Below are 11,269 nucleotides of genomic sequence, written 5' to 3' on the forward strand. Positions count from 1 at the left end.
GCGCAAACACCATTGCATCGATCTCCATGAAAATATGGAACCAGTTAAGAAAACACTTGAGTTTGCAGGGTCCGTCTACATTGACCCCGCTACTTAAAAAACAATTATTTAAACCTTCCTGTACTGACCCCGCATTCATAACTTGGCACGATCATGGTATCACCACTGTGAAAGACCTTCTATGCAGAACGAGTTTTTTCATCCTTCGCTGAACTCTTCCAAATACGACTTGCCGAACTCCCACCTTTTTCGTTTTTTTCAGCCGAGAGACTTGGTAAAGAAGCAGTTCCCACACTTTCCAAATCGTCCTCCGGAAACTCTGATAGATACATTGTTATCTATGAGCCCTAATCATAAAAAATGCATCTCTGTGCTATACACCTGCTTAGGTTCAGTTGCTCCAAATTCTCTATCAGTGATAAGAGCCTTGTGGGAGAGCGATCTTAATACCAACATATCCGATCAACACTGGAACTCTGCCCTGAATCTGGTCCACTCCTCCACGATATGTGCCCGTCATAGCCTTATGCAATGTAAAGTAATCCACAAAATTCACTACACTAATTCAAAATTATCCAAAATCAACCCCACTGTCAGCAAAACCTGAAATAGATGCAAACACTCAGCGTTTGATCATGTCCATATGTTCTGGTCCTGTCCTAATCTATGTTCCTTTTGGGAGAACATTTTTGACACAATCGGAAAGGCATACGGTCAAAACATTCCCCCTAATCCATTATCAGCCATTTTTGGCACATGCCCTGATAACACGTGCCCTGTACCACTAAAATGCGCTGTTACTTTTATGACCTTACTGGCCAGATGATTTATCTTGTTTAATTGGAAGCTTGCTCGCCCCCATCACATGGCCGTTGGATTAAAGAGGTTCTCTACAGTCTAAAACTGGAAAAACTTAGGTTTTCGCTAAAAGGCTCTGCTGAAGCGTTTCAAAGCTCTCTCAACTTATCCCCAGACGCAGATGAGGAATAATCTCCCTTTACCTTCCTTTTAATTTTAATATTTTTTATTTCATTTTTTTCAGCCTCTGTCTGTCGGTCTCTGGCTTTGTATGAGTGTGTGTGTCAATGTGTATGTTTTTGTTGTCTTATTTGTTGTAGGTTTGTGCCATATGTCCCTTGTTGGTGTGACCTGAGTGGGGTGTGTGTTCAAGGGAAAGGGTGTGAAGAATTTACTGACTTCAGAATTGTACCGTTTCGACTTGCAATCCTTTCTGTCTATTTGAGATTGTCAATAAAAAAAGAGTTGGGGGAAAAAAAATAGAGAAGTATAGCTTAAGGTATCATGTATTGAGAAATAGCTGAAGCGTTGATACTCACAATGAACAAAAACACAAATATTTGTCCTTGATAACATTGATTTATTATTTTTTATTAGACTATTTCATTACAAACCACATGATGGTGTTGTGTTCCTTTATAGCTTTAAATGTCATTTATTGATATATAAACTTGGATAAAATATTAGTAGGTCGTTGACAGCAGGGTTTCTTTCCCCCAGGGCCGACTTTTTCACTACAGAGGGGCTCGGGTCCCACTCAAATATTACCACTGAATTAGTAATCTTACTCGAACCTATTTAGAGTTCAACGGGATAAACCTTGTCAAATGGTATAAAAGCATGTGTTAATCACAAGATTATTTTTAAGACTTAGGTCAGGCTCATTACAAAATAAATACTAATCAAATTTACTGCAAAAGAAGAGACTCATAAAAAAATTATGAAAAATAAATGTACAATGCTAATATAAATAAATTCTAACACAATTTTAATAATATAATATCAATACTGTTGTAATAGTGTCAATAAAATTAAAGTGCAAATGAAATACAGCTTCACCACTCTAGTCATGATTTTAGCGCTTAAGAAATTTCTCTATGAAATTAGCTCCAGATTTCTTCTGTTTGTTGGAGGTATTACTCCCACAAGTGGTGCAAAAGTGTATTACAACTGAGTACCACTGCTGAGAAACAAATATGTCTGGGCGGCCCTCCAGGGGAAAACACTGGTTTACAGCAGTGGTCCCCAACCACCGATCCTGTCTGTGACACATTTGCTACTGGGCTATAGAGAAACATTAAATAATTTATGAACGACTGCATTTTCTCCGGCTAAACTTTCGCCTGATGCACTACACACACCAATAAGCTTGTTTATAGATGTACAATAAAACTCATAGGAAGTTGCCATTTGTCATAACTTTGTGACATGATACAACGCATATTAATGGACATATTAAAGGCCTATTGAAATGATTTTTTTTATTTAAACGGGATAGCAGATCCATTCTATGTGTCATACTTGATCATTTCGCGATATTCCCATATTTTTGCTGAAAGGATTTAGTAGAGAACATGGACGATAAAGTTCGCAACTTTTGGTCGCTGATAAAAAAAAGCCTTGCCTGTACCGGAAGTAGCGTGACGTCGCAGGTTGAAAGGCTCCTCACATTTCCCCATTGTTTACAATACAGCGAGAGCGATTCGGACCGAGAAAGCGACGATTACCCCATTAATTTGAGCGAGGATGAAAGATTTGTGGATGACGAACCTGAGAGTGAAGGACTAAAGTGCAGTGCAGGACGTATCTTTTTTCGCTCTGACCGTAACTTAGGTACAAGGGTTCATTGGATTCCACACTTTCTCCTTTTTCTATTGTGGATCACGGATTTGTATTTTAAATCACCTCGGATACTATATCCTCTTGAAAATGAGAGTCGAGAACGCGAAATGGACATTCACAGTGACTTTTATCTCCACCACAATACATCGGCGACGCTCTTTAGCTACGGAGCTAATGTGATAGCATCGGGCTTAAATGCAGATAGAAACAAAAGAAATAAACCCCTGACTGGAAGGATGGACAGAAAATCAACAATACTATTAAACCATGGACATGTAACTACACGGTTAATGCTTTCCAGGCAGGCGAAGCTTAACAATGCTGTTGCTAACGACGCCATTAAAGCTAACTTAGCAACGGGACCTCACAGAGCTATGCTAAAAACATTAGCTATCCACCTACGCCAGCCCTCATCTGCTCATCAACACCTGTGCTCACCTGCGTTCCAGCGATCGACGGAGCGGACGAAGGACTTCACCCGATCATAGATGCGGTCGGCGGCCCGGAGACGGAGGAAGTCAAGGTGAGGTCGGCGGCTAGCGCGTCTGCTATCCATCTCAAAGTCCTTCTGGTTGTGTTGCTTTAGTCCGCCGCTAATACACCGATCCCACCTACAACTTTCTTCTTTGCAGTCTTCATTGTTCATTAAACAAATTGCAAAAGATTCACCAACACAGATGTCCAGAATACTGTGGAAATTTGAGATGAAAACAGAGCTTTTTGTATTGGATTCAATGGGGTCCGAATACTTCCGTTTCAACGATTAACGTCCCGCGCATACGTGATACATAGACGTTTTCAACCGGAAGTTTAGCGGGAATTTTAAAATTGCACTTTATAAGTTAACCCGGCCGTATTGGCATGTGTTGCAATGTTAAGATTTCATCATTGATATATAAACTATCAGACGGTCGGTAGTAGTGGGTTTCAGTAGGCCTTTAAATATATATGTGACAGATTGTAGCCAAAGGCTGATTTCCATCTGTAGTGTGTTGTATTTTTCATGCACTTATTTTTGCTGTATTTATCTGGCACAAGTGGAAAGCCGGTCCATAAAAATAATGCCTACATTAAACCGGTCCGTGGAGCAAAAAAGGTTGGGGACCTCTGGTTTACAGTGTCTGTGTTACGCTATCGGTATATTATGATAATCCATGTTGATGACACACTGGAGCGTCCTCGCTGGCAGCTAATGTCCTTCCACAGTGCAAAGCCACTTTTAAGTTAGTCCTCGTCTCCATGGTGGCAAATACACTAAGTTTCTTACAAGAATCATTATTACTGAAGGACGAGGAATAATTAAACATGCTACACTACATCCCATAGGAGGATATGCTAAACAAAGGTTGGCAGATCAATAGAAATGTTGACATTAGCGATACCAAGTATAATCTACATGCACAGGTGTTTCAGCATCATTTGACATGGACTTGTCCTGAATTTTTGACTTTTTCATAATGTTTCCATTCCCTTTTACCACAATGTTTACAAACGCTGTCCTCCGCGAAGGCTTGAGTTGTGACGTTGGTGAACATTTTTTATACGTTTCTGTTCACTGTCATCAATCACACATTAAATCATTTTTTCTACCGCCAAAAATGGTTGAACCATCTTACACAAATAACTCTGCTTTGCTGTGGGTTTTCGTAATATCCGCCGCTAGCTCAACTCTGTTGTAAACATACACAGCACTGCTCCATAAATTCTGACCAGGCTGTACAGCTCCTGGTAATTACTTTATGCCTTTATTTCAAATACAAATATTTTCAAGACCTTTCAAGGACATATTTATTTTCATGACATTTTGATAGGAATTAGGACATTATGAGGCCTTAAATTCAAATGATTAGATTTAAGACTTTAAGTCTATGAGCATGAACTGATGAAGCCTACTTGGATGAGAGGCCAAATGTCTTCTAAGACAAACTAACAGTCCAGTTGTGATCGATTGAATGCCTTGAAAATAAAATGATATCTGGATATTCTGCTTACTTGGACTTTGATGAAGCTGTGAGAACTCAGGTTTGTCTTTATGGTCTTCAGTCTCGACAGAGACAACGGTCAGTGGAAACTTAGTGAGATCAGTCCCCTCCTGCCCGGGAAGACCCTCTCTCTCCTCAGTGATCCACAGTTCCTCCTCTTCCTCTATAAGCTGGTGGTGCTCTGGAAAGTGAATAAAAAAAAGGTGTTTGGAAATTTGACGGGGGCGATTTGTAAAGCCTTTATGAGTAAGAGCCAGCATTGATCGAGGCATTCTTAACTTTACTCTAACTGGTGTAAAGTGAGTAACCATTTCTTGTATACATTTTCTTGTATACATTTCGGCCTATTACATCTAAACCTTATCTATAACTTTAACCTAGTAATGGCAGTAGTCCTAACCATAACTTAAATATAAAGGGGGCAGTATAACTCGGTTGGTTGAGTGGCCATGCCAGCAACTTGAGGGTTGCAGGTACGATCCCCGCTACTGCCATCCCAGTCACTGCCGTTGTGTCCTTGGGCAAGACACTTTACCCACCTGCTCCCAGTGCCACCCACACTGCTTTAAATGTAACTTAGATATTGGGTTTCACAATGTAAAGCGCTTTGAGTCATTGGAGAAAAGCGCTATATAAATATAATTCACTTCACAAAGGAAATAAAAACAATTATAATTCTAAAACTACATAAAAACAGTCATACTGTGGGGGGGAAATATTAATACCAGAAATATTAATAACAGAAAGAAACAACCCTTTTGTGCGAATGAGTGTAAATGGGGGAGGGAGGGTTTTTGGGTTGGTGATCTAATTGTAAGTGTATCTTGTGTTTTTTATGTTGATTTAATTTAAAAAAAGTTGGTGGATGGGGACCCACTGATCTACAACACGCTGAAGTTAAGTCAGTCACCTTCATGTTCTTTTAATAAATCCAGTGCTGACTCTTTTCGTTATTGACAGATTATTGATAATAAATGTTTACTTTCAGTTATTAATGCATGTAGGTCAGAATCAGGAAGTCAAATTAGCCATGAAACTATTAACTATACTGATTACAATGTGAAATATATTTGCTGACTGTGTGAGTTTTGTGTAAACAATGTTGATACACATTGTTACAAAGTGAGAGGAACATCAAACTGTCATAAATATTGCGTGTCTGAAACTGTCTATTTGAAAATGATATAATAATCCAAATTAACAAGTAAAGATGTGAGAGTAAGGGTAAACAAACCTGTTCTGTGCTTAGCGATGTGTTGAGAACCAGTCTGTGTTCTTACGCCGTGCATGGATGTGCAAATGTCGTCGCTTTGTTAGCAGCTAACGAGCTAAGCTAACTAGCTAACAAGTTAGCATATCTAGCAAGCATGAGAAGCGTCAAAGTGCGTTCAGTCTAATGTACGCGGATACAAACAATTACTAATGTTTACTCTATTAAACAATATATATATGTGTGCATGTACAGACTAATTAAATATGCAGTACATATAATGGCCAGCGGTCACGTTTAGCCCTTCTTCGTCAAACACCATTTTGCTTTTTCCTCGTTCTTCTTCTTTTAATTTCCAGCAGACTAATATAACATTTTAGGCGTATTGCTGCCCTCCACAGGTACTTAACGGGATTTCCTCGTTCTGTCCTATGGCCCACACTACCTTCTACAGTACAGTATGAACCTTTCAAGTCATGGCTGCAAATTGACCTTAATAAGAAGAAATAGAGCTTGTTGCTTGTAACGTTGCAATCACGTGACCTAGAGGCACATCCGGGCACTTCTGTGTTTCAGGCGAGGGTCCAACCCTCGTTAGGCTTCTGTTTATTTCCCCGAATCCGTGCAGATTTGGGCATATTTAGAAGTATTTAGAGGCAAATATAAAATCGATCATGAATTTTTTTTTTATTGAGATGGGGTGGATTTTTACACTCTCAAGAAAAATATATTCAAACAAATATTTAAACCATTTATTCACTTCCCTTGGTATTTAGAGAAAAAAAGATTGGAGGCACATTATGTATTTACATCGGAGGGGTCCACAAATTAAGCATTAATCCGTGAAAGAAAAAGTTGGACTTATTCGTCATCGTCAGTAAGTAACATATTTGATTGAAATAACGCGTGCTGTGCTGCAGTGATTGTGACGCCATAGGTGAGGGCCGACATCCGGGCAACTGAGCTACATACGGGTTCTTCGAGCCACAGCAACCAGACTGGCGTTGAAAACAAACCGTTGCCATTACTCTTTAACCTGTCGACCTATGCTGGTTAAACCCGTCATTCTGCCTCCAAAATGCCGAAAAACTGTGTTGTTTTTGTTGTTTTATATATATATATATATATATATATATATATATATATATATATATATATATATATATATATATATATATATATATATATATATATATATATATATAGTATATAAGAAAATAAGAAATACTTGAAAATATATACACCCCCGCTACCACCCCACCCCCATCTCCCGAATTCGGAGGTCTCAAGGTTGGCAAGTATGGGTGACGCTCATTAGAAAAAGGATACTTTTGTTTGAAGTTTATTTCCTGCTACGAATATCCATAATTCATGTCTGCAGTTGTTTTCGTGGTGTGAAGTTCTTATTTTGTCTCATTATTTAGCTATAGACGCCCCTAATGTTCAGCAATGTTTGCTAGAGATATCAAGATTCAGTATCTGCTGTTGAGCACACAATATATTTTTTCATCCAGTTTACTATTAAGGATATTTACTTGATGCTAGCAAATATCACCAAAGACGCTATAATAAAGCACTTGCCGTTCCTGCACAACATCAACTAAGCTTTTAGTTTCTGTTTTGAAAATCAACAACAAAAAATCCGTGGATTGGACCAACTATCACAATATTTATTACGAGAACTTGTAGTTTTAGTTTATTTGCACAACCAGGTCTCCGTAGGATATGTGGTGACTGTGTGGGTTTTGTGTAAACATGTTGATACACATTGGTACAGAGTGAGAGGAACATCAAACTCTCATGAATATTGTGTCCGAAACGGTCCAGTTTTCATGAACAATATCAAAACAAAGCAGTGCATCATCCTTACAAGACAATCCATCTTCCTATAGGTTGTATTCTGTCACGTGAGTTTTGAAGGGAAGTAAACAACTTGGTGGGCCACTAAACCAATATCGCTACTGTGCAGCAAACAAAGTTCAACCTATCTGATTACGCAAGGGCTCCAGACATCATTCTACCTGACAAAACAGATCGAAACTTGGAAAAGCATGGAGGTCTACAACTTGTTTGTGTGTGGCTGGGTCAAGCAAATTGGTATAGACTTAGACAAATGTATTGATCCACAAGGGAAATTGTTCCACACAGTAGCTCAGTTACAAAGGATGGTAAGGATGGAAAAGATAATGCACACAAGGGCACAAAAAGAGGGCGAAAACAAAAGTAGACTAAAAGTAGACAAAAAATTTACCATAGTAGCAATATAAAATCTAACATATAATATTTAAATATTATATATACAGTATATAATATATACTGATATTATATTTTAATATAACATATACAATATATAAAAAATTCCAATTACCATGTACAATATTACAGTATATGTAACAGCTGGAACAAAAAAAAGGGCAGCATAAAATAGAGAGTAGATCCAGCAGAAAATATACATTATAAACAAAGAGAGGTAGCTAACATAGAATGTGTCAGGTAATAGACACGGCATAAAAAAGCGCAAGCATAGGGCACAATATATGTATTTAGGAATAGTGTTAATAATGAAATATAAAGTTAGTAAACATGTGAGAGTAAGCAGTAAACCAACCTGCTCTGTGTAACACAACTTGATGTTTCTTGAAAACAGCGTCCAGCAGTTGATGTCGTCGCTCGTTCTTCTCTTTTGTTGAAATGTCCTCTTCGTACGTTTTTTCGCACAGTTTGACACAATCACAACACTTCACACTCACACTTGATCTCTGCTTAGTGACGTGTTAGCAGCTAACATGCTAAGCTAATTAAGTAACAAGCTAAGCTCGCACGAAAAGCGTCAAAGTGCACATTAACGAAACATTAACGACGTTTTCTTTATCAAACAACATATATGTGTACATGTACGCACTGATTAAGAAGACAAAACTATTATAGACACACGAACGTCTTCTTCATGAAACGCCATCTTGCTTTTCCCTCCTACACGATTGGTCCACGCATGCGTGAAGTTACGTCACTTTGGTCCAACTTGTTTTACGGCAGTTATCTGTTATCAGTTATTGACACTGATCATTTAAAAGTGTACTTTTTGTTAGGCCGCAGATATACATTTAATTCACAGTGTTTTGTTTAGTGTTGGCTTTATGTAAGCTATTTTTTTCATACAAAACAATAACACTATCAAATATCACATAATATGACCAGCAGAAGCTCCGTCGTAAACAATTTCAAGTCAGAAAGTGCCAGAAAGCTACTTTTTTGCCGTGTAGCTTGCTACAATTCTCTGAGGATAGCTTCCCTTGTAGCTTAGTTTACTAAATTTCCCAAGTAGCTTGCCCATCACTGTAAGTACTAAACAAAACAAATGAAAGTTCAGTCCAACACAACTGGGAGAAGAGACAATCAAAAAGCAAATGGGTGATCATTCTTTTTCCAATATCCAACATTCATCATCTCGCCACAAGGTGTCAGTAAGAGTCCACGTCAAATGCACAGAACACCCAAACATAAATCAGAATCAGCTTTATTTGCCAAGCATGTTTTCAACACACAAGGAATTTGAGTAACTTGATCTACTGACTGGCTCATTAACATGAACAATGCACAACTAATGTTGCTCTTCTCTCTGCTCTGACTGCAGCTGGGACTTCTGTACTGTCAACTGCAGTGTGATACGTTCTTTCATGTCTCCAAAACATCCACCATAAAGTTGCTACATTTCCCACAAGACTTGCAATGTTGGTACTGAGTGCACTTATATATAATTATGTATATGATGACTTTCCATTTTTATCTTTATTACTGCTTGATATATAAAACCCAAAACCAGGGAAGTTGGCACGTTGTGTAATTCGTAAATAAAAACAGACTACAAAGATTTGCAAATCCGTTTCAACTTATATTCAATTGAATAGACTGCATAGACAAGATATTTAATGTTCAAACTGAGAAACTTTTGTTTTTTAGCAAATAATCATTAACTTAGAATTTAATGGCAGCAACACATTGCAAAAATGTTGGCACAGGGGAATTTTTACCACTGTGTTACATGGCCTTTCCTTTTAACAACGGGGGTCTCCGTTGTGGTATTTTAGGCTTCACATTGTGCCACACATTTTCAATGGGAGACAGGTCTGGACTACAGGCAGGCCAGTCTAGTACCCGCACTCTTTTACTATGAAGCCACGCTGTTGTAACACGTGGCTTGGCATTGTCTTGCTGAAATAAGCAGGGGCGTCCATGATAACGTAGCTTGGATGGCAACATATGTTGCTCCAAAACCTGTATGTACCTTTCAGCATTAATGGCGCCTTCACAGATGTGTAAGTTACCCATGCCTTGGGCACTAATACACCCCCATACCATCACAGATACTGGCTTTTCAACTTTGCGCCTATAACAATCCGGATGGTTCTTTTTCTCTTTGTTCCGGAGGACACAATGTCTACAGTTTCCAAAAGCAATTTGAAATGTGGACTCGTCAGACCACAGAACACTTTTCCACTTTGCATCAGTCCATCTTAGACGAGATTGGGCCCATTTCACCCGTTTCTGGGTGTTGTTGATAAATGGATTTCGCTTTGCATAGTAGAGTTTTAACTTGCACTTACAGATGTAGCGACAAACTGTAGTTACTGACAGTGGTTTTCTGAAGTGTTCCTGAGCCCATGTGGTGATATCCTTTACACACTGTCGCTTTTTGATGCAGTACCGCCTGAGGGATCGAAGGTCTGTAATATCATCGCTTACGTACAGTGATTTCTCCGAACCTTTTGATATTATTATGCAGATGGTGAAATCCCTGAATTCCTTGCAATAGCTCGTTGTGAAATGTTGTTCTTACAATGTTTGACAATTTGCTCATGCATTTGTTCACAAAGTGGTGACCCTCGCCCCATCCTTGTTTGTGAATGACTGAGCATTTCATGGAAGCTGCTTTTATACCCAATCATGGCACCCACCTGTTCCCAATTAGCCTGCTCACCTGTGGGATGTTCCAAATAAGTGTTTGACGAGCATTCCTCAACTTTCTCAGTCTTTTTTGCCACCTGTGCCATCTTTTTTGAAACATTTTGCAGGCGTCAAATTCCAAATGAGCTAATATTTGCAAAAAATAAAGTTTTCCAGTTCGAACGTTAAGTATCTTGTCTTTGTAGTCTATTCAATTGAATAGAAGTTGAAAAGGATTCGCAAATCATTGTATTCTGTTTTTATTTACCATTTACACAACGTGCCAACTTCACTGCTTTTGGGTTTTGTAGCTCTGATCTTATTTTACACTGAGAGAACTTGACCATAAAACAATGGCTGGACTTCAATAATCTGTCACTAAACTTCAATAAAACTAAATATATCAGAATTTATCATAGATCAAAAACTGAGTTGGGAACTACATCAAGATCATACAATGAACAACATATCAAAAATGACTGCAATATTAAAT

General features: G+C 38.4%; 1 protein-coding gene across 3 annotated transcripts in view; it reads right to left on the reverse strand.

Moving 5' to 3' along the window:
- LOC133645119 (oocyte zinc finger protein XlCOF6.1-like) overlaps nucleotides 1–8,833 on the reverse strand; it is a 31,093-nt gene extending 22,260 nt beyond the window's left edge. The window contains exons 1-2 of one of the 3 annotated variants that reach the window (XM_062039939.1): nucleotides 5,857–6,374; nucleotides 4,633–4,803 (exon numbers count right to left, since the gene is read on the reverse strand). In XM_062039939.1, coding sequence (XP_061895923.1) covers nucleotides 4,633–4,803; nucleotides 5,857–5,911 — 226 coding nt within the window. In that variant the 5' untranslated portion in view covers nucleotides 5,912–6,374. Of the gene's footprint in view, nucleotides 1–4,632; nucleotides 4,804–5,856; nucleotides 6,375–8,440 lie in introns of those variants that run through there. The other 2 variants (XM_062039936.1, XM_062039938.1) reach the window with 2 other exon arrangements.
- Nucleotides 8,834–11,269: the final 2,436 nt, after the last annotated feature.

The sequence above is a fragment of the Entelurus aequoreus genome, linkage group LG28 (assembly GCF_033978785.1).
Source record: "Entelurus aequoreus isolate RoL-2023_Sb linkage group LG28, RoL_Eaeq_v1.1, whole genome shotgun sequence".
Lineage (NCBI taxonomy): Eukaryota > Metazoa > Chordata > Actinopteri > Syngnathiformes > Syngnathidae > Entelurus > Entelurus aequoreus.